The 24702-nt window shown below is 34.8% G+C and overlaps 1 protein-coding gene across 1 annotated transcript in view; it reads left to right on the plus strand.

Moving 5' to 3' along the window:
- Window positions 1-24702, plus strand: part of Cad89D (cadherin 89D) — a 343616-nt gene that overhangs the window by 312427 nt on the left and 6487 nt on the right. Inside the window, exons 16-22 of the mRNA XM_069844519.1 lie at window positions 5628-5764; window positions 8356-8574; window positions 12266-12354; window positions 13520-13603; window positions 13701-13769; window positions 19390-19605; window positions 21364-21783. Of these exons, the coding sequence (XP_069700620.1) occupies window positions 5628-5764; window positions 8356-8574; window positions 12266-12354; window positions 13520-13603; window positions 13701-13769; window positions 19390-19605; window positions 21364-21783 (1234 nt within the window). The remainder of the gene's footprint in view (window positions 1-5627; window positions 5765-8355; window positions 8575-12265; window positions 12355-13519; window positions 13604-13700; window positions 13770-19389; window positions 19606-21363; window positions 21784-24702) is intronic.

The following is a 24702-nucleotide window of genomic DNA, read 5'->3' on the forward strand; positions in this document are numbered from 1 at the left end:
ACGAGGACCGAATATCGTTCTCTGCACATCAGTCAAATGGACAAGCTTTCTTTGCGCTTCCTCTACCATTTTGCTTATGGAAAATTAACTACCGGGATGGGCTACCCACCAAACAGCACTGGACAGCTTGGTGGGCTTATGCCCGAGACTGATCCTTTCTCTTTTCTAATATCAGCCTCCCTTTTCTTTCCTTTTGCTCTTTTCTATCCAGCCTCCCTTGGCTAACTCTTGTTCTTTTCGACTCTGATAGTATTAGAGCATTCGAGGCCTAGGAGATCATTTCCTCTATTCTTTTCCTCTATATCTATCAATACTTAATAAACCCTCGTAGGCACTCATCTAGTGATGGTGAGGTAGCTTCAATCCTTTAGACCAGATATGCTCATTCTCTGACTCCTGATTATGTTCTGTAATCACAACCTTCGAATGCAGAGTGTGCTGTTCTTCGTTCGAAGCTCGACGGGTGGCTGCAGAAGGCAGTTCAAGTACTTAGTAAACGCACAAACAGTGCGGGACAATGACACAGTCAAAACCTTCTGTAAGCAAACGATCATTCCGTACAGTGTGGGAGGAAGACTGTTTTTGTTGTGAAAACGTAAAGTGTTTACTATGTTGTAAGATATTGTCAGGAAGGATAAACTATTATTATTACCGGTATTATTATTATTATTATTATTATTATTATTATTATTATTATTATTATTATTATTACTAATACAATTATTGTTATTGTGGTGATTTTATTCCAACAGAAATACATGTTATGATAAAATAATTTTTCAGAGGTGCAACGTGCACTACAGTTTCAAGAATTGAAAGCACTTCATGATAGGCCAAACATTGAAAAGAGTCGAACAATTCAGAGTCTATGTTTAGGAGCAAAGTTATGTAGTATGTTGGGAATTAGCTAAGGCACTAAAAACCCTTCACGGAGGTGAACTTGTAAAGAAATCTATGGTGCCTGAACAAAATATAGTTAATTACATCTCTCTACTGGAACAGCTCAAATGTGAATTCACAGAACATGGATTTAATGATTTTAGACGTATGGAAAGTGATATTAATCTTTTTGTTAATCCTTTCATAGTACATTGAGTACAATCCGTGAGAGTGCAGTTCCAACTCGAGTTAATTGATTTACAAAGTCACGTAGAATTCAGAACTAAATGCGGAGAATATGACTTGCCAAGCATAGAAGTATTCAAAAATGAACAAAACGCAATATCCCAAAATGAGCTTATTCGCTGTCACTCGAAATATGTGTGAAAACTATTATTTTCGAGAATGAAGGTTGCTAAATTCAAAAATCCAAACATAGATCCCGATTAACAGATGAGGATTTTTTGTGCATTGCAGTAAATTCGTTGGAAATAGATTTCCGATTACTTGCAGAAAAGAATAGGCCTACACATGTTGAATGTGGAATATGAAAATAACATTATCTATGATATAATATTATCATAACTGTATAAAATATATTAAATAATGTAATAACTGAATATTTCCTTTTTCAAATTCAGTTTATTATCCGTATTTGTAAGACTGTGAGAGTGATGCCACGGGCGGTGCTGCAATGTAGTTGCGGAGCCCAGTTCGTACACTGTGTGTGTTATGTAGTGCAGCATCATCTGTGTAATCGGCACTTTTATAATTTTGAGCATACCTGCTTTAGACTGAGTTAATAAATAATCAAGAGGTACCTACATAAGCTGTAAAAACATCTACTATAGCCCCACTTTTTTTTTTACTAACAATGATGGCTGATCTCAGTGTAAAATGTTCCGGAGATAAAATACAATAGTCAAGCACTTTTAAAATAAGCCAAATATAGTCACTATTTTCTGCCTTCTAGAGTGAATTATCACACTTAACTAATGTCCCTTTCAAGTCATCTTCGGTGGCAATGTGCGATTTATTTTTGTAAATGACAGGGGAAGAGTTCTTTCCCTCTCTCTCCATCCTGTCTCTTTCTCTATCCTGCAGACAGGAGCTCGATTTCAAATTCTTGGCTCATTTTTATAAAATTACACAATTTGAGCATGTATAGTGTTTAAAAATATATAAAGGCCATGAAGTTTAGCTTAGATCTAGATCCTTATTAACCGATAGAATTACAAGCATTCGTGGCGTCATCAGTACTGGTACACAAGAAAAATGACGTAACCTAGAATATAATACAAATGAAAAATTAATTCTAAATAAGCTTCACATACAAAACTACAATTACTTTAAATATACATTGAAAGTGGAAAACATTATGGATTATACAAGGTAATATATATTTCAGTACATCTTAACACTTCCAGTCTCCTCTCTGTTTCATTTTCCCTGCCTTGTCTTCAACCCTGTGTTACCTGGAACATAAAATGATCAAGGGCAGTATCAAGCAGAGAACGTTAATTAGCCTACTAAAATTTTAAATTTAGATATTCATTTGTGCAAAATGGCATACTGGTATGTGTTTTTTATTTTTTATACATGCAATTTCATTCTAAATAATGCAAATGATAACACAGTTTATATCACTAATGATAATTAAACTTGATAAATTAACAATTGAATGATACAGGGAAAAAAGGAAGACTGTCCACCAAAAGTGAAAATCAGGTTTTTACTGCTAATAGCTAACTGATCTGAGAGAGTATCATCATGTTAAATATAACTAAGCATGAACGATAAGCGACCGAGAAACTCAAAGTTTATATCTGTGAAAGAACAATCAGGATCGAAGTTTCAATTTGCTCTCCTGAAAAATTTACTTTATATGACCCTGATATTTTTCTCCTGTATCCTTCAATTTTTATACTTCACTGTGTTAACTTACGAATTTAATATGATTCTGGTGCTATACTAGTAGCTTAATGATTAGTTTGTATTAGATTAGATTAGATTAGATTAGATTAGATTAGATTAGATTAGATTAGATTAGATTAGATTAGATCTTTATTAGCCGAATAGAATTACAGGCATTCATGGCGTCGTCAGTACACAAGAAAAATGACATAACATACAATATAATACAAAAATAGACTTAGTTCTAAATAAATTTAACAGTTTAATATTACGTGACATGCAAAAAAAAAAAAAAAAAGAAAAAAAAAAAAGAAAAAGAAAAAAAATATATATGACAAGCTTGATCTTCAGTCTCCACTGTTCTATCTAGTATCTTCTCTTTTTGCTTTTCCCTGTCTTTTCTTCAACTCTGAGTTACCTGAAACATAAATGGACAAGGGCAGTATCAAGAAACGTTAAATTCTAAAATTTTAAATTTAGGTATTCATTTGTGCAAAATGACATATGTGTTAATAAAATGTTCTTTACCTTAATAAAATGTTCTTTACCTCTTTTTTGAATTTTCTTATGTTAAGTTCTTTGATTTTCTGTGGAAGTTTATTATATAAATTGCTGCCTCTATGTGATATGCTGTTAAGACTTCTGGTAAGCCTGTGGTAATTCAGATGTATGTTTTGGGATGTTCTGGTGTTATACTCATGATAGGTTGGATTTGTTTTAAAGGAATCTATGTTTTGATGAATAAAGCACATTGTTTCTAAAATATATATGCAGGGTACAGGTAAGATTTTTAGTTCTCTGAAAATGTTTATACTTTCAGTCCGAATAGGAACTTTTTTAATGATTTTGAGTATTCTTTTCTGCAATTTGAGGACTTGTGTCACTTTTGGTGAAGATCCCCAGGTAATAATGCCATATGATAGTATTGAATGAACATATCCAAAATAGACTGATATTAAAAGATCCATGGATGATATCTTCGCAAGGACACGAAAAGCATAACATAAGCGACTCAGCTTCTCAGTTAGATGTTGTGTATGCTTTTCCCATGTTAGACTGGAATCTATCCATATACCTAAAAATTTAGAGCATTCTACTTCCTTAATTATGGTATTACTAAGAACTATGTGAATCTGGTCAGTTGGATATTGATTGAAAGATACATATACAGTTTTATTTACATTTAATTTAAGCTTATTATTTGCTAGCCACTTGTCTAGTTTCGTTGATGTTGCATTAATTTTCATTTGCAAGTTCTCTTCCTTATTATCACTCAGTATTATGTTTGTGTCATCTGCAAATAAGACAGTTTTCCCTTCAGTTATATTTAACGGGAGATCATTTATGTATAGGAGAAATAATATTGGACCAAGAATTGAGCCTTGAGGGACACCATGGGGCACAGGAACGGATTTTGATTTTACTGAGCCAATTTGTACAACCTGTTCCCTATTGCTTAAGTACGAGATGATATTGTTAATCATTATTATAATCATTTATTGCATCCACTGATCATATACATGATATGGGACATATCACATTTACAAAACTAATAAATTACATAATGCACATAAAAGTAATAATTATAATTAAATGCAAAACAAATACAAATATACAAAACTTGGACTTAATTGTAGAAAACTACAGACCAGGTCGATTTCGGGTATAAGGCCCATTCACAGTATATCTTGAAGTCAGGACCTGAAACAGGGGGAATTCCAAGAATTCATCAACGCTATAGAAGCAGTGTTACAATAACAAAGTGAATAAGACCCTTTTAAATTTTTGGAGCACGGATATTTCTTTCAAGTAACTAGGCAAGAAGTTATACATTTTAAGACCAATATGAATAAAACTATTTTTATATAATGTGGTATTTAAGGGAGTTTTCTGAGCAAATGTGTAAGAGAAACTCTTAAAGAAGAGCTTTCTCATTTCTTTTTAATATTTTCACATTTCATTACGTTTAATTAAAAAAATTCACTTTTTTTTTCACGCTTATCACAACAATTTTATTGTTACAGATTACACGACTTCTAGCAACTTGATTCTTTACAGCTCAATTTTACATCCTAATTTATTTAATTTTTAATTAATTTATTTAATACTTTACACTTGAGCTACATTAGGCATTGCAGCCCGAAAGACCAGAAGCTCGTGCTCGGGAGCAGTTCAGATCAGTTATACAAAATATATCACAAAATTAAGAGAGTTCATTGAGCACAGTAACATTAATAGATGGTAAAATACATACAGCATGTAATAATTGGGTCTAAATACAAATAGAAAATACAAAAGTACATAAATATTAGAGTATCAATGTTTAACTCAAGTAGCTTAAACAATTAAATAATTAATCTGATTTGTTTCTTAAATCTATGTGTGTTAAGTGTACTTAGCTCAGGGTAAGCTCTAATTAATGCATTATATATTTTGGGTCCAAAATTTCTGCTGTATTTTAATCCAGCAGTTGTGTGGCATTTGGGAGTATTTAGAAAGAAACTGTAGTTTTGTCTCGTATGGTATTCGTGAGGATCAAATTTAAATTTAAACTGAATAAGACTGTCTTTGTTGATTAGAATGACTGCATAATTTGTAAATATTAGCTGTTTTTTTGTAACATAGCTACTTATTTATCATTATTATGGTTGTTAATAATTTTATAATATCTTCATCAAAATAGGTATGAAATGATGCAGGTGAAAGAACACTCTTGTTAAACACCTACAAGCTTTACATCTTTACAGAATGTTCATAACACTGGTTGATATAATTTGGAATTATATCATTAGCACTAATATACTGTTTTAAAGTGACGTAATTGTGTATTTCAGCTCCCAACGAAGTTAGAATCATAGTTCGCGTGAGGGATGTGAATGATAATGCTCCGAGATTCATCATTAATGGACGTCCCATCGTAGCAGCTATACCCACCACAGCAACATATGGATACCAAATAGTTAGGTTACAGGTACGTCATAATGGGGGAAATTAATTATACTCTTATGCAGCCAATCTGCTTACTGAAATGTATTTCATTACCTTCATATCATTTTATTATATTTTCGGCATAATTACAATATTCGGGTTACTAGTATTGTGACTGTTTCTATTCTTTTTTTATTTTGCTAATGAAGTAGAATAAATAAAAAGCAAGAAACAAGCATATATGCTATACTTGATAGAAGTTATGTTCATTATGTTGTTGTGTATACAGAGCGGATGGTAACCTCTGTACCAAAATGAAACTGGTAATAGATCATGAGGAGAGATTTGAAAATCTTGTACTCCATCTCAGGCACTCGACAGTGTGCTGGATTGCAAGATTTATTTTAACAATTTTCGCTATTATTCAATTTAAATTCATGGCTGAACGATTTAATTTGAAAAAAAAAAAAAAAGATTTAAGGCATTAACTATTCAGATTATTTTTACCTACCTGCTTGTATAGCAACCAGCCATTTCTCTCGGGCCATTACCACAATAGAACGCTGCAAACATTGGGCAAAGACTATTTTTTCCTGCTTAACGATGCTTCATCGAAGGGAAAGTATAATAAAAGTTTTGTTATATTTAACATGTAGAATCACCTCTTAAATTTTGGTGCATTGGTCCCCTTCCAGCCTGTATACAATAAAAACGTTATTTTACTATAAGACTTTTCCATTATCATCTTAGCATTATATGAAATTTAAATGCATTAATGTTGTTGTTTTCCTAATGGCAGGCATTTGACAATAAAGTCATTTGGCCTCTTGCTACTCCAATATTTTTCAAAGATATTGTCATTAATGTAAATGCTTGAGTCAGAATAATATAATTGTGTACCTATTGTTTAAAATTTAATACTTTATTATTCATAATTTTTTTTGTAAAATAATGTGTACATTGGTTTCGTCACTGCCTTTAAAAAATAGAATTAATATCATGAAGTAGGTAAGTTACTGGTATTGGAGAATTAAAGCTGATTATTACTCATTTTAAAACTAATTAAGATTTATTCAAAAAATAATTAACACAGGAAAAGTTCAATAATAACATAAGAATGTCCTTAATATTAATGGAGACCTATATTCCCTCACCAGTACCTACAGATTAATACTATTACTGGTATGTAAGATCAGAAGACATGAATTCGTCTACGATAGGCTATGTAGCTCAGGGTGCAATACCAACTTTTTTACTGTGCTTTTAAACTTTTTTAATTGTTGTTGTTGTTGTTGTTGCTGATGTTGTTGTTGTTGTTGTTTTCTAATGCCAGGCGTTTGACAATAAAGTCATTTGACCTCTTGCACTCCAATATTTTTCTAAGACATTGTCATGGTCAGCCAATGAAGCACAGATTTTGAGGTGTTCCGAATCCATTTCTTGATTAGAGTTGCACAATGGACAGTTAGGGGACTGATATATTCCAATTCTATGCAGGTGTTTGGCCAAACAATCATGGCCTGTTGCCAATCTAAATGCAGCTACAGACGATTTTCGTGGTAAATCGGGAATTAACTGTGGATTATGATGCAGAGAGTTCCATTTTTTCCCTTGGGATTGTGTTATCAAATTTTGTTTGTTGAAGTCTAAGTATGTAGATTTAATAAATCTTTTCACAGAGTAATACGTAGATATAGTAACAGGTCTGTAAGTAGCAGTGCCTAATTCCCTCTTTACCCTTTCCTATCCAGTCCTCTGACTGAACTCTTACTTTCTTCGACCCCGACGGTATTAGAGCATTCGAGGCCAGGGGTTCATTTCACTTTCCTTCCTATCCTTTCTACTTTTCTGTTCCTAGTGCTGACCTGCTAAAATTGTCCTCTAGTGGCTTAAGGAGGGAAAGCTGGTGATCAACAAGATTTCCCAACTAGGTCTAGTAGACCCGTCGACCAACAGCAGGTGTGGTCCTCCAGACATTCTGGGGGTTGTGTGTGAATGAAGTAGCCACCAAAACGTTAAAATATGGTGTTCACTTAAATCGGCTACAACTTTCCATTTAACCACTCCAATATGAAATGAGTACCATTAAGGTAAAATTATTCGGAAGTAAAATAGTCCCCCAATCGGGTAGGGACTACTTTAATGGTATAGAGACCTTTTTAGTTTAGCGCTTATAATGAAAGTTAGAATTTTATTAGCTAGAAATATTTATACCTCTGTGTAAAATTCTTTTAAGACTTGTGGTACCTAATTCTGTGAGTGGACAAATGGATATGATTTGATGTTCTTGTTTAATACATGTTGCAGTCTGAATTCAATTGAAGAGAGTGATCCCAAAACACGTTAAGTCCATTTTCATGAAAGAACTGGACTAGTTTTTGTATCCACCAGTTTACTGACTGAGCGAGTTTTCAAGTGACATGCGTAGAGAATTCTTCAATTTCGTGTTATGCTAAAAATGTTAGATTTTCTCTATAACTGTACCTCAAACAAAAAACGTATGCACGTCAAAAACTGGATTAAATTTAGTATCATTACTGTTCCATGTTATTCCTGGATATAAATTGCAGTGAAATCAATATGAATATACATAAGTGCTCAGTAATCATGAAAATGATGTGAACTTTATTTCAGGCGACTGATCCTGATGAAGGTTTGAACTCGGATATCCGTTACCAGATCCTGGGGAGAGCAGATGATGAATCTCGCAAGTTTATTATTGACCCCATCACTGGGCAAGTTCGCTCCATTGTGAGCTTTGCACATGATGCTGGCCGAGTGTATGGGTTCGACGTGAAGGCCACGGACAGGAGAGGTGCAGACGACGGCAAGTCAGCCATAACTAATGTGTTTGTAAGTAAGGTCTTCTTTACTATGACTTAGTACTGGTACAATTAATTATACTGTATTATTATTGAACACATATTCATCTGAAGTAGACGATTGCATGTGGAACTTCTACTTTGTGCCAGAATTTTGTTGTTATTATAACTAGAAAGTAAGAAAACTAATTTTTACAGTAACAATAGTGAGTTATTAGTAGTTTTCTTTTATTTATAAATAATTGATTAAATGGCGATCTTACACGTGTTAATTGTGTAAGCATGTGCGGCTTACAGCTGTTTCGGTGTTTCTTCACACCATCCTCAGAGCCTACTAACTAGTAGGCTTACAGCTGTTTCGGTGTTTCTTCACCCTATCCTCAGAGCCTACTAACTAGTAGGCTTACAGCTGTTTCGGTGTTTCTTCACCCTATCCTCAGAGCCTACTAACTAGTAGGCTTACAGCTGTTTCGGTGTTTCTTCACACCATCCTCAGAGCCTACTAACTAGTAGGCTTACAGCTGTTTCGGTGTTTCTTCACACCATCCTCAGAGCCTACTAACTAGTAGGCTTACAGCTGTTTCGGTGTTTCTTCACCCTATCCTCAGAGCCTACTAACTAGTAGGCTTACAGCTGTTTCGGTGTTTCTTCACCCTATCCTCAGAGCCTACTAACTAGTAGGCTTACAGCTGTTTCGGTGTTTCTTCACCCTATCCTCAGGGCCTACTAACTAGTAGGCTTACAGCTGTTTCGGTGTTTCTTCACACCATCCTCAGAGCCTACTAACTAGTAGGCTTACAGCTGTTTCGGTGTTTCTTCACCCTATCCTCAGAGCCTACTAACTAGTAGGCTTACAGCTGTTTCGGTGTTTCTTCACTCTATCCTCAGAGCCTACTAACTAGTAGGCTTACAGCTGTTTCGGTGTTTCTTCACCCTATCCTCAGAGCCTACTAACTAGTAGGCTTACAGCTGTTTCGGTGTTTCTTCACACCATCCTCAGAGCCTACTAACTAGTAGGCTTACAGCTGTTTCGGTGTTTCTTCACCCTATCCTCAGAGCCTACTAACTAGTAGGCTTACAGCTGTTTCGGTGTTTCTTCACCCTATCCTCAGAGCCTACTAACTAGTAGGCTTACAGCTGTTTCGGTGTTTCTTCACTCTATCCTCAGAGCCTACTAACTAGTAGGCTTACAGCTGTTTCGGTGTTTCTTCACACCATCCTCAGAGCCTACTAACTAGTAGGCTTACAGCTGTTTCGGTGTTTCTTCACCCTATCCTCAGAGCCTACTAACTAGTAGGCTTACAGCTGTTTCGGTGTTTCTTCACACCATCCTCAGAGCCTACTAACTATTAGGCTTAGAGCTGTTTCGGTGTTTCTTCACACCATCCTCAGAGCCTACTAACTAGTAGGCTTACAGCTGTTTCGGTGTTTCTTCACACCATCCTCAGAGCCTACTAACTATTAGGCTTAGAGCTGTTTCGGTGTTTCTTCACACCATCCTCAGAGCCTACTAACTAGTAGGCTTACAGCTGTTTCGGTGTTTCTTCACCCTATCCTCAGAGCCTACTAACTAGTAGGCTTACAGCTGTTTCGGTGTTTCTTCACACCATCCTCAGAGCCTACTAACTATTAGGCTTAGAGCTGTTTCGGTGTTTCTTCACCCTATCCTCAGAGCCTACTAACTAGTAGGCTTACAGCTGTTTCGGTGTTTCTTCACACCATCCTCAGAGCCTACTAACTATTAGGCTTAGAGCTGTTTCGGTGTTTCTTCACACCATCCTCAGAGCCTACTAACTATTAGGCTTAGAGCTGTTTCGGTGTTTCTTCACCCTATCCTCAGAGCCTACTAACTAGTAGGCTTACAGCTGTTTCGGTGTTTCTTCACCCTATCCTCAGAGCCTACTAACTAGTAGGCTTACAGCTGGTTCGGTGTTTCTTCACACCATCCTCAGAGCCTACTAACTAGTAGGCTTACAGCTGTTTCGGTGTTTCTTCACCCTATCCTCAGAGCCTACTAACTAGTAGGCTTACAGCTGTTTCGGTGTTTCTTCACCCTATCCTCAGAGCCTACTAACTAGTAGGCTTACAGCTGTTTCGGTGTTTCTTCACTCTATCCTCAGAGCCTACTAACTAGTAGGCTTACAGCTGTTTCGGTGTTTCTTCACCCTATCCTCAGAGCCTACAAACTAGTAGGCTTACAGCTGTTTCGGTGTTTCTTCACACCATCCTCAGAGCCTACTAACTATTAGGCTTAGAGCTGTTTCGGTGTTTCTTCACACCATCCTCAGAGCCTACTAACTAGTAGGCTTACAGCTGTTTCGGTGTTTCTTCACACCATCCTCAGAGCCTACTAACTAGTAGGCTTACAGCTGTTTCGGTGTTTCTTCACACCATCCTCAGAGCCTACTAGCTAACTAGCCTACTAGCTAGTAGGCTCTGAGGATGGTGTGAAGAAACACCGTAACAGCTTTAAGCCACATATGCTTACACAATTAACACGTGTAAGATCGCCATTTAATCAATTATTTGAAATTTATTATTATATCATTGAATAAGATAAATAAACTTAAGGCGAGCTCAGACCAGACGCTATACTATACAGCGCTATGCTTTTGTGCGATATTATAGCTAACGATAAGATAATTATAAACATGTGCACACTAAATGCTATAATAATGCTTTATCAGTGACATATTCTACATTTCTACAAAATATCAAGAAGATCAATACAGAGGGATTTTTATTGTTTGCATTGGTTTTACAACAGAAGTGGAAGAACTGAATTCATAAAATTAATAATTGTATAGAAGAACTCGCTAAATGCCACAATTTATATCACGATCTAGAATATGAGAAAAACTTTCAGCAATACTGTAACAAAAACTCAGTTTCAAGAGATCTTACAGTTCATTCAAGAGGACGTACAGAAGGAAGACACTAACTATAGAAAAGCTATGTCTGCTAAAGAAAGATTTGCTGTTCAAGATAAATGTCATGTATTTTAATTTTACTTTTTCACTGCGGAGAAATTATTTTTCCAAACACTGTCTTTTATAATGATACCTTCATTTTTGGATCAGAAATTTTACCAACTTATTTAGTAATTTATTACTGTATTTTCAAATTAATTACTTAAACATTTGTAACATAAAAAGACACATACCGGTACTGGTATACTGTTCAATAAATTTTGTACTTCCATTTCATGTGTTTATACAACGTAAATTAAAAATTTCACCTCCTCTACTAAATTTTACATGTCGAAAGTGCGAAGATGACGCTGCAATATTTCCTAGGTCTCTTTCTTGGACATTTTGTGGTTGTATTCGCATTTTACGCATGCGCCAATCTCCGTTATATTTTATAAAAATAACCAGCAGTCAAATACGCTCTATATAGCAGAGTTTCACAGTTTATAGCGAGCTGTAGTTTTCTTTTGGTGTGCGGTTAACATATAATCACATGCTGCGCTAATGTTGGCTATATATCTTTGTAGTAGTATGGCATCTGGTATGCGCTGGCTTTAACCTCAAGAAAATCCAATGGAATTTAGTGTTTGTTCATATAGAATTTCATGTCGTGAAATTGATCTCTTCTTTAAGTCGGTAAACTTCTACTCATTTGTTATTAACATAAAATTTGGGTATTAGTTTTAAATGAGATGAATATCAGCTTACTTGTGATGGTTGCTTGTTACAATCTTCATTGATTCAATTTCTTAGGTGTATGTCCTTGATGAAGAGAAGCAGTTAGTGATGGTTATGGGTTCAAAGCCAACTACAGTTGAAAAAGATATGGAAAATATTACAAAGTAAGTTCAGCATCAGAGTCCATAAACTCTAGCTAATAAACATAAAAATAATATAAATCTATTTCTCAGAGTATTGTTGTGTAATTCAAGTGGGATTCAGTACTGCTATGTAAAAAAATTGCATCACTATTAGGTACGGTATGCGTTTAATGTTCAAATATTCTTTAATTTGTGAACTTATTTTATTACGCCATCTTCATTATAAAATCACAATATTTAATAATTCTCTCTTAAAAAATTGGAAACGATCTTGAGTTCTATTTGCATTTATTTATCTAATCTTAAGGGTAATTTTAAGTACGTGAATATTTTGGAATTTTTTTTTTTTGCATTAAAAATTATGCAGAGTTTTCTGAATCCAGTGATTTACAGTTCATTTGTTTATTTGTGCTATTTAAATGGACATGTTCTGACACAATACGGATCAGATAAGACATCCACTTTTAACTTTAAATTAAATTTCCCCAAAGTAGCCATTTTTCCACACACATATTATTTCATAACTTCACAATCATTAAAGATAGAAAGCTGAAATTTTGCACACTGATCTCTCATCCATTTATGCAAGACATAGACTACAATAATGCCCATATCTTTGAAAATAAAAAAATAGGTCATAAAACATGATGTAAATTTTATATAGGACACACAAAAAATTAATTGTATTAAAATTAGCAACTCTGCATAACTGAGAGTAGTCCACTTTTTAGTGATAAGTGTTTATTACATGCATTAAAAAATTAAAGATGTCAGAGAAACCCTAACAATGTTATGATTACCAAATGATATAACTGCATATATTTTTTATACTCTGATAAAACTGGCTTTTAAAAATTATTATTAGTAACTTTTTTATACTTTTATCAGCTATTTATGTTCTAATAAATCTTGTTGTGATGCATTGTAATTTTTGTCCACTTGTCAGTTCATTTTCTTGTAAAATTTTAGAAATTTAGAGCCTGCATTTTATGATATTATTTGTGGTCGTTCATGTACGTATATACCCTTAATTTAATCATGTACATTTTTTATCGATTTACAGTTTCATCTACTACAATTACATGTCTTCGATAGAGTAGAAAGAAACAATTGGCGTATAAACATTGTACTTATCTACTTTTATTTCAGCTGAACTAATATTTTGGTGTATCTATCTACTTTACAGTGCCCTCTACAATCTGACTGGGTTAGATGTGAGAGTACGAAAAATTGAACCTCATGTAGAACGAGACTTAGATGAAGGCAGCGCGTAAGTTCAGAACAACTCTTTTCTAATATTACTTAGGCCTCTAAACTCAAGAACTGATAATGGTGTTATTATCAAGGATCTGTAAATTTCTTTGCAGGACTGATTTGTACCTTTATGCTGTTGACCCAAGGATGAACATTATTATTGACATGGATACTTTGCAACAGTAAGTGCTTCAAATAGCTATTAAATATGTCTATAAAAACGAATTCAGCTGATAATCCATGTTGAATCTTTCGTACACTACTTTTAACATCTGAATATAAATAATTGATTAAATGGCGATCTTACTCGTGTTAATTATGTAAGCATGTGCGGCTTACAGCTGTTTCGGTGCTATTCGACACCATCCTCAGAGCCTACTAGATCTCAGCGCTATCTCAATTTCGCTGCCTGTTGTGTGGGTGCTTCGTGTGACGAAGAGTTGTGTCAAATAGTGTGTGTGTTCTGAAATACAGACATGGAAATCCTACACATACAACCCAAAAAAACCAAAAGCTCAAACACACTAGAACAATATGAAATATACAGACACACTAAAACACACCCCAATCAAATTCTCAACACACTATTTGACACAACTCATCACACGAACGCACCCACACAACAGGTAGCAAAGTTGAGATAGTGCCGAGATCTAGTAGGCTCAGAGGATGATGTCTAATAGCACCAAAACAGCTGTAAGCCTCACATGCTTACATAATTAACACGAGTAAGATCGCCATTTAATCAATTATTTGAATTCAGCTGGTTCATATTGTATCAAAATAGTATTTAAACGAAAAAAAAAAATTGAAGAGTAATTTTCCAAATGATTCTAAGTCACAAAAACTATTTTTTCAGGAAACATAATTTTTTATAAATGGAAATATCTTGAAGGTACTGAAAGGAGACTTTGGTAGTGAAAACATTATGCAGACTAGCCGATCCGGGTTTGATTTCTAGCGGGCTCAGAAATTTTCATGTAAAATTTCTATCTCAGGACAAGGAGAGATGGCAGTGCACAATTTTTAATTACTAGATTGTGCACCACTATGCCTGGGTTAAATCCCAAATATCTTCGCAGTGCATATGAAGAGAAGGCATATGTCACTGTCGATAGTGATTCATCCATCAGACAGGAACGTTAAGCCTGACGGCCCCCTTGGTGCTATTCAATAGGAGTAGGCTACATACTGGCACTGGGTTTTCCCTTCTCCCTTCCTCATCGTCATTCAGTCCATATACTACACTTACACGAACACTTACACATACACTCATCCTAGTACACGATATGACTCTCCACAGATACACATCATGTACAGTGTGGCCTGCGAAAAGTGGTGTGCAACTAGAAAATGGGTTACAGTCCTGCCATCTATCCGCTATATGAGAAACCTGAATCACGTAAACCGAAGTGGATAGGCATTAGACACATACATAATCAGAAAATGCATTGTAAATAGAAAGTAGGGGTAAAGGAGTCAGGGGCGGTTATTCAGGTGAAGTAGGTGAAGTGTTACTTCACGTATTTACATGTAAAACACAATTTTATCTCATATTAATAATTAATTCCAGTTATTATCGATATCATATTTCTAAAATAAGAAAAAGTTTTCTCTTCTGTCGTTATAAACAGTGTTTAGTTGTATAAATAGTACCTGTAACCGTCCGTTGAATAGAATAATGCCAACTGTTATGAGCGCCGAGCGGTGACTATTGGAACTTACAATACTGTACAGGTGAAATTATTTGGGCTCTCATTCTCATACAACACTTGGTTTCCATGGTAACGTGACGTCACGCACTAAAGAAAGATTGTATGAGTGAAGTGCGTTTCTGAGACTTTCAGTTACGAAGAACTGTCAGACTTGTAGGCGGAGTAACCAGTTTGCAGATCTAACGGTACTAATAATAGAGGAGGGTTGCAGCTCGTCTCCGAGGCCTGGGGCTATTGTTTAAGGGCTGTGAAATTTTACAGTATGTACTACCTGACTCGAGAATAGTATCCTCATTTCTTGTTTCCAAGCATCCACCCCTGCAGTGGTAAATTAGCTGGCTCTATGTTATTTAATCAGGAATACACCCCACATACATTCGCAAAGTTTAAAAGTTGTTTTCCGCCGCGTGTGTTATTTTTTCTCATGAGCTCGTGATCTTGTCAGTTTCGTTCCAACTCTTGTATTTGAAAGTTTAACGCGCGCGTAAATATACGCATGTATTTTAATAGTGTGTACGTATATATTAACTTATTATTTTATGTATTTAGAATATATTAGTGATAAGTGTACATAGTGTATTAATTCTACATCATGGTGCTATTATACAAATACTTAGGTACCAGTACATAGAAAATGTTGATTAATAAGTGCCAAATATGTATCCCGAAAATGACACGGTTTGTAATTTATTAGAAATGTCGTTTTCTAGACTTAAATATGAAGATAAAAAAGATGTTTTAAATTCTGGACGACCTACAGTTCCATTTGTTATTTGTTTTAAAAAGTGCTAAGAAACTACAGAAGTTGTATAAAATAACTTTAAAAAATTCTTCCGATGAAAGAAGCTTTTCTGTGTGAAGAGATTGAAAATTTCACTCGGAATTCTACGTCACAGGAGAGACTTTCATTATTAGCCCCATAGCTTTGCATAGAGATATACTGTCCACCCTTAGTTAAACTCAGACATTTTATGAAGACATCATCGACAGGCTTGCTGCTTTAAAAGACAGGAGGATTGGCTTGGTATGCAAGAAATTGGGTGAGTCCTGAAATAAATTAATTTTCCTATTTGCAGGTGTTCTAGAACTATTAAAACTGTACGCAGTTTAAGAATAGTAGGCCCACTCATTATATTGGTAAAACTGTTGATGCATTTGTGTATGTGAATAGCACTTCACCTATTCCTTTTACGGCGAGCCGCTGCTGAAAGGAGTATCAGAATAAATTATAAATGCAGGAAGAAAGTAAATAAATAATGAAAAAGGAGAGAAAAATCAACAAGCAATACTTTATTTTATTACAATTAATGGAATTCACTGTAAAATATGTTTCATATAACCCATAATCAATACAAGATATATAGATTACATTGCAAAAAAAAAAAATAGTTGAATTTGAAAATTTCCTTTTCCTTTGTAATGCTTATGGAGTAGTAGTATTCTGATAAAAATATTCAGAAAACTCAGAAAATTCTGAATGTGGTCTTCTAATTTTTTTCAGCACTATATTTACGACTGAAGTTACAATTAAAATTTACCATTTTGTTGCAAAAATGACACATTATGATAATGTTATCAGTTATACATTAAAAAATGTTACTTTTTGCTGCTGGTAAATTACTGGTTTGCAGGAGTTTTGCTTAAGTAGATCAGTATTGTACATGTGGAATACGCCACTATTTCAAATTTAAGGCGCAAAATTGGAATATATCATTACTACGATAGAATACAAAAGTAAAACTTTTCAGGAACGTCAATTTAAAAATCTATTTAGTAAAAACATAAAAATGAATTTTCGTTTCTTAAAAAAAAAAGTATTTAATTGGATACTAAACTTTACCCCTGACCGAGGTTCTGGCTGATAATACATAATATATTATCAGGCAGTACATCCCACTTGATGTTATATGTCAGAGGAAGAACAATTGTTTGTATACAGTAGATCTGAAATTTGATTAGTGGTACTAGTCAGTGATGTATGCAATGGGGGAAAAGGAACTGGTCAACTTGCCCCATTATCTCCTGGCTCAGTTTCCTCATGAGCGATGCCTTATTGGTGTCACTTATGAGATTCTAACCTGTCTTCGTACAGTTGACTAAACAACAACAATCAAGTTTATTATAAAATTACAATGTATGGTACCAGTACATCATATATATATATATACTCTGAGATCACGTTATGCGACCTAACAAAAGCTTTTGACTGCGTTTCACATGACATTTTAAGACTTAAGCTACAATACTATGGTATAAATGGAAGGGAGTTGGATCTCCTCTCATCATATCTGTCTGGCAGAAAACAAATAGTAGAAATTCAAGGGATCAGGTCTTTTGAAGGAGAAGTGCAACATGGTGTCCCACAGGGTTCCATCTTAGACCTTTCTTATTCCTAATTATTGTAAATGATTTAAGTTATAACACTATGGCCAAATCAACATTATATGCAGATGACACTTCTTTTATAACATGTTCGACTAGTGCAGCAGAACTGCGTCAGCTAACCTCAAATACAGTTTTGGAAGCAGCAGAATGGTTCAGAGCAAATAAGTTAATTTTAAACGAGGAGAAGACTCAAAAATTAATTTTGTCATGGAAAAAAGAAGAAGGGTCTGAAGAAAAGGCAGTAAAGTTACTTGGTATCCATCTTGATACAAAACTAACCTGGGATTGCCACATTGAATACATCTCTCAGAGACTGTCCAGAGTCCTGTATCTCTTAAGAGGAATTAGAGATAAAATACCCGGGCAGTACCTAAGAAGTGTTTATTTTGCTTTTTTTCATAGCATATTGAAGTATGGAATCCTGGTGTGGGGAAACAGCAAGAAACTTATTGAAGTCCTACTCATTCAGAAGAAAGCAATAAGAATTATCACACAAGAACCAAGCAAAGCACATTGTAAACCACTGTTCATACAGGAGTCCATCTTAACAGTTGTGAATGAATATATTCTGGAACTCCTTCTTTACATCAAGAAAAATCTTTATGGCTTCACCAGTAGGATAGATAAACATGAGTATAATACTCGGAATAAAGAAAAACTGGACATACCATTTTGCAGACTATCCAAAGTTAAAAGTAGTCCTAACATGTTGGGCTGTAGAACGTTCAACATGTTTCCACAGGAAGCACAGGAAGTGTCACTTGACATATTCAAAGTCAAAGTGAAAACGTGGCTTCTTAGAAACCCATTCTATTCTGTACAAGAATATTTTGAATCAGAAAATCAAGCTGTTAATATTTTTTAGGTTTCTTTCTCTGAATTGTATTATTATTCTGTAATATATTAGGAAATTCTCATAAATTGTTAATCAAATCAATATTTGTGATCAATGTGTTACAATTTTCATCTAGATATTAGCCTAATTTTGATAATCTTGACTCTCAATTGTAAACTCTAAGGAGTATTTGTGATCATTTTGTTTTATGTTTAGTGTTGTAATAGAATAATTTTCATTTTTGCACTATAATTTCACACGTGTAATTTGACAATGTCATTAGCTTTTGCTATAACGACAGCTAATAAATACTATACTACTACTACTATACTACTATATATATATCCAATGCCACCAGGTTGTCTTTTCGACATTTCTGGTCTTCTCTCCTGGCTATGGCTTAGTTGTAACCCACTTCTGAGGTTGGGGTGCCTGGAAGGCAGAGTTACATTACCCCAATGATGTGATAGGATGATTATGATAATGTGGTGCCAGGAGAGGTCTTAAATCTAAACTTAACCTAAATTCCAGACCATGGACGAACACAGGAATAATCCCCTTAAGGAAAAATTCCTGTGCTCTAACCGGGAATCGAACCCGGGACCTCATGAACTATAGCCAGAAGCTCTGACCACTAGACCATGTCCATCAATCACTTACACAGTTGACCACTCAAGTATTCTTATGGCTAACATGGTGTCTGAAAAGTCATGATAAGCCACACCTAATGTTTACATAAAATAAACTAATATATTAGCCTATAGGTACATAAGTTCTTCGTCAGTATTCTTGAAGTGTTTATTTAGTTTTTATTCCATTAGAACATGTAGTGAACACCTGATAGTAAGTGCCTTTTGTAATGTGCAGCGTTCTGAACAAGAAGCAGTCCGACATAAAGCGCTGCCTGGAGCATTACCGAGTCCTGGAGATAGCGAACGGAGCTCCTGTCGTGAGCAAACCACGCAACCAGCGCTACTTGCTGTCATCGCTCGAGGTGGGGGTGGTTGTGCTGGGCTGCGTGGTGTTCGTGGGGGCTCTTGCAGCTGCCATATGTGTTGGATGCGTCCGCAGAGGCAAGCAAAGGTAAGGGACAAATTGTTACCATAACTAAACAGTTTTTCAAGTTTTTAAAGTATAAAAAACGCAAAACAGACATAAATGTTATTAAAGGACACCTGCAGAGTTCTTCTTTACATGTATTGGGCAGCAAATAAAATAGCCATTGTATGAAATATCTATAGATTTGTCAGATTATATATAAACCCCTTTTATTTTGCAGTTACAACAGTACCTTACCTGCCAGAGTTCTGAGCTTGTTCTCCTCTTTGTATGAAATGACAGCTACATGCGTTGTGTTTTAACTTCCTCATTATACATAGTATGAAGACAAATTATTGTGATAAGCAAAGCATCCAAAAATGATGCACGCGATACGTAATCATTTTACACGTTCGTAATAATTAATATAATTTTATTTGAAAATTTAAGGGAATCTGATCTTGAAATATGATCAAAATTATTGAAAAAATACTTTTTTACTATTATCGAAAAAAACTTTGAAGCTTATTTTACTCACTTACTTACAAATGGCTTTTAAAGAACCCGGAGATTCATTGCCGCTCTCACATAAGCCCGCCATCGGTCCCGATCCTGTGCAAGATTAATTCAGTCTCTGTCATCATATCCCACCTCCCTCAAATCCATTTTAATATTATGCTCCCATCTACGTCTCGGCCTCCCCAAAGGTCTTTTTCCCGAAGTTTATTTTACCAAAGAAATATAACTTTTAGCATTGTCGCTTGTTTCTTGTCTCTCAGCAGCCATATTCTAGCTGCAGTACAGAGACCATACTGACATATCTGCTGCTGACCCTCTTCTTTTTTTCTCTCTCTCTCTCTCTCTCTTCAACATTTTGCAGTGTAAGCAGTGCTCCTATGTACACAAATTTTGTTTGATTTATACAACATTTTTACTTCATGTCGGGGAATGAACAAGCAAGAAAACTTATTCATTTTCTACATCTAAGACATTTTTCTTTAAACATTCAAATATGAAAAAAAAAAAAAAAATTGACAGGTAAAATGAGTACATTTTATATAATGCTTGTTACGCATAAAGGAAGAGAATATGGACATGGAAAAACCGGCAAATTGCTAATCTCTTGAGACTTTTGTGAATCTTACGTCTAAATATTGGAAAGCAAGAAGAAAGATAATTTCATTGTTAAATTCTAAGCATTAGGTACACACACTTTTTCTTCATAAGATATTCACTATAAAACGAAAACATTTAGTAAGTTCTATTTACATATCAGTAAGGCAATTCCTATAATAACTTGAATATTCAAAACCGAAATTTGTGGCTGTTGAAACATTTTTAATAATCAGCTTCTATTACAAAATACTAAAATCTCAATAACATATGTAATAATTATGGTGAAAAGCTGAAATAATACAAGTGTCAGATAAAATTTGAGAAAGATCGATTAAAATTTGTAGGATTTTCATATTTCAGACTGAAGTCCCTTAACACAAAATTGTATTATAACCAATCAGCTTTAACAACTTTCTACGGTTGTCTCTTGCATTAATATTTTGTGATAAATGAAGTGATGTAGACAATGTGCCTCCAAAAAATGTTTTTGTTAGGATAATTAATTTATCTATTTGTACTGTTAATAGAATACTTCACTTTTGAAGATGATGATGATGATGATGATGATGATGATAATTTTTATTGATAGAATAAAGATACCGTACATATTGTTTTTTTTTTAATATATGTTGTTGTTTTCTAATGAAATAGAATAAGTGTGAAATATCTGAAGGAAACTGATTTCAGGAAGCAACAGAAGAGCAAGGCCTACCAGTCACAAGTTGGTTTCACTATAAGCAATCCAACGAATCCCATAATGAGCACCTCTACGAAAGCTCATCTCTTCCCCGCCTCATACCTGGAAGGCCTGCCGTGCGGCGACACCACGGACACGTACGTGGACCTGCACTCCAGCAAGTCCATGGTGTACGGCCCGCACTACCACCAGCGCCACGACCCCAGCTGCTCCAGGCACCGCGAACACCGGCGTCGCAGCAGCTCTGTGGGCCAGCAACTCCGTCCGGTGCGTTCTAGCAGCAATGTAGCAGCTGCCACAACTGGTCTAGAGGCCTCCATAACCTCACTCCAGTCCAGTGGACAGGATTCTGGTATCGGTCGATGTGTCTGTGGGCATTCCACGAGTCACTCGTCTGGTGACAGTAGCAAGTAAGCAAGCGACATGAAATACGTACAAGACTAACCATTAACCAAGAAACTTACAACTTAACAACATGTTTTGGTTTAATTTTAATCACTAGGACAGTAATGGTGTTGTCTTTGGAATGGACAGGCCTTGAAGCTTTTGTGGCAGTTTCTATTGAGAATGAAGCTTATGGTGTTGTGCAGGGGAGAAGTTGGGCAGTAGGAAAAACTGCCCTGATCTCTTTTCTCAAGTCCCGTTCTACAAAGAGCTTAGAAGAAAACAAAATATGGGGGAAAAATCAGGCATTTTGTTTCTAAAAAATTCTTCTTCATCACACCAGCACCACCATCATCATAATCATAATCATCATCATCATCATCATCATCATCGTCATCATCATCATCATCATCATCATCATCGTATTCTTGCACATACTACAGTACCTGGCCACATTATTATAATCATTCACATTTATACTATATTTTACATATTACTTCCTCATTTGAACTCTGGTTTCCTTTCTTAAGCAGAATTCACATTACATATTTAATTTTTAAACAATATTAAGTATAATTACAATTATAACAATGTTAATTCAAGAAATATTGATAAATAACCAACCACACCTCATTTTTACAGAAATTTCAGTATTTCGTACGACCTCCTTCGGCTTTAATTACAGCTTCAATTCTCTTTGGCATGCTTACAATACACTTCTGTATTATTTCCTGGATCCTTTCATAGTGATTCCGAACATGTATCAGCGTTTCAACAAGTCGAACTCTGGTAATAATTAATTCTTTTGCCATCTCTCTTTTTACGAGTTTCCAGACGTTCTCAATGGGATTCAAGTCCGGTGAGTTTCCTGGCCGTGGCAAAAGTGGAATGTTTTTGGAAGCCAGAAACGTTTTGACTCTCCTAGCAGTGTGGCAAGGTGCACCATATTGCATAAAAATATATTTCTCCCCATTTGGGAACCATTCATTCAGCTGAAGGATAAGCCTGTTTTCCAATACCTGGATATATTGATCTTGTTTCATTGTTTCCTGAACAATGTAGAGTCGTCCTGAACCTTTGCCTGATATCACAGGCCATATCATGACTGATATTGGTTGTTTGTGTTAACCAGGCATCCAGGAGCAAAATTTTCTCCCTTTCGTCGACAAACAAACTTTGCTTTGTCCATCAAACACTGAAAGGTTGATTCATCGGAGAAGAAAACCTGAAAATTGTCAAAGAAACTAATAAAAACTCGAAATTAAATACTGTATTTAATACTTAAAGACAAAATTTAGAGTTTTTATCAGTTTCTTTGACAATTTTCAGGTTTTCTTCTCTGATGAATCAACCTTTCAGTGTTTGATGGACAAAGCAATGTTTGTTTGTCGACGAAAGGGAGAAAATTTTGCTCCTGGATGCCTGGTTAACACAAACAACCAATATCAGTCATGATATGGCCTGTGATATCAGGCAAAGGTTCAGGACGACTCTACATTGTTCAGGGAATAATGAAACAATATCAATATATCCAGGTATTGGAAAACAGGCTTATCCTTCAGCTGAACGAATGGTTCCCAAATGGGGAGAAATATATTTTTATGCAATATGGTGCACCTTGCCACACTGCTAGGAGAGTCAAAACGTTTCTGGCTTCCAAAAACATTCCACTTTTGCCACGGCCAGGAAACTCACCGGACTTGAATCCCATTGAAAACGTCTGGAAACTCGTAAAAAGAGAGATGGCAAAAGAATTAATTATTACCAGAGTTCGACTTGTTGAAAGGCTGATACATGTTCGGAATCACTATGAGAGGATCCAGGAAATAATACAGAAGTGTATTGTAAGCATGCCAAAGAGAATTGAAGCTGTAATTAAAGCCGAAGGAGGTCGTACGAAATACTGAAATTTCTGTAAAAATGAGGTGTGGTTGGTTATTTATCAATATTTCTTGAATTAACATTGTTATAATTGTAATTATACTTAATATTGTTTAAAAATTAAATATGTAATGTGAATTCTGCTTAAGAAAGGAAACCAGAGTTCAAATGAGGAAGTAATATGTAAAATATAGTAAAAATGTGAGTGATTATAATAATGTGGCCAGGTACTGTACTTCAGGTGATGTGTTACACTCGTCTGTCAGTGTCCTGATGATCTTCCCTAAGATATTCTTCTCATTAGTGGTCAAATTAGGAGCTGTGCCAGCATATGAATGAATTTATTATCTATGGGCACATCAAAGATGTTATGAGACTTGTCAAAATTTATAACTGATACATATAATTACATAAAACAAAGTAACATTTAATATAACATAATATTGTTTTATTTGGAGTTCAGTCTAATTGACATATCACAAGTTTAAAATCAATGACATTTACGTATGTAAATGATCATTGTGTACTATGAAAATTAAAGCAAACGTTTTCACCCTTCGGGCATCATCAGGCATTTTACATACAATATCTTGTACATTTTTCTGTCTTTGTTGTGGAATGTGTACAAAATGATTAAACACAACCTTTATATAATAATGAAACAACTATTTTATGATTGACTTATGATGATTAACGATCTAAAATGTAAAAATTAAGGTATAAAATTTAATATATAATAAAATTGTGGCTGAACTGTTGGTCTTAGGATAAAAACCATTTGACTCCTCTTTAAACTTCATAATAGCTTCATAGTTTAAAGAGGAATCAAATGGTTTTTATCATGTTTGCAATTTTATAATGTTCTAATTTAAACATAAGACCAACAGTTCAGCCACAATTTTATTATATATTAAATTTTATACCTGTATTTTTATATTTTAGATCGTTAATCATCATAAGTAAATCATAAAATAGTTGTTTCATTATTATATAAAGGTTGTATTTAATCAGTTTGTACACATTCCACAACAAAGACAGAAAAATGTACAAGATATTGTATGTAA

The sequence above is a fragment of the Periplaneta americana genome, chromosome 13, assembly GCF_040183065.1.
Source record: "Periplaneta americana isolate PAMFEO1 chromosome 13, P.americana_PAMFEO1_priV1, whole genome shotgun sequence".
Taxonomy (NCBI): Eukaryota; Metazoa; Arthropoda; class Insecta; order Blattodea; family Blattidae; genus Periplaneta; species Periplaneta americana.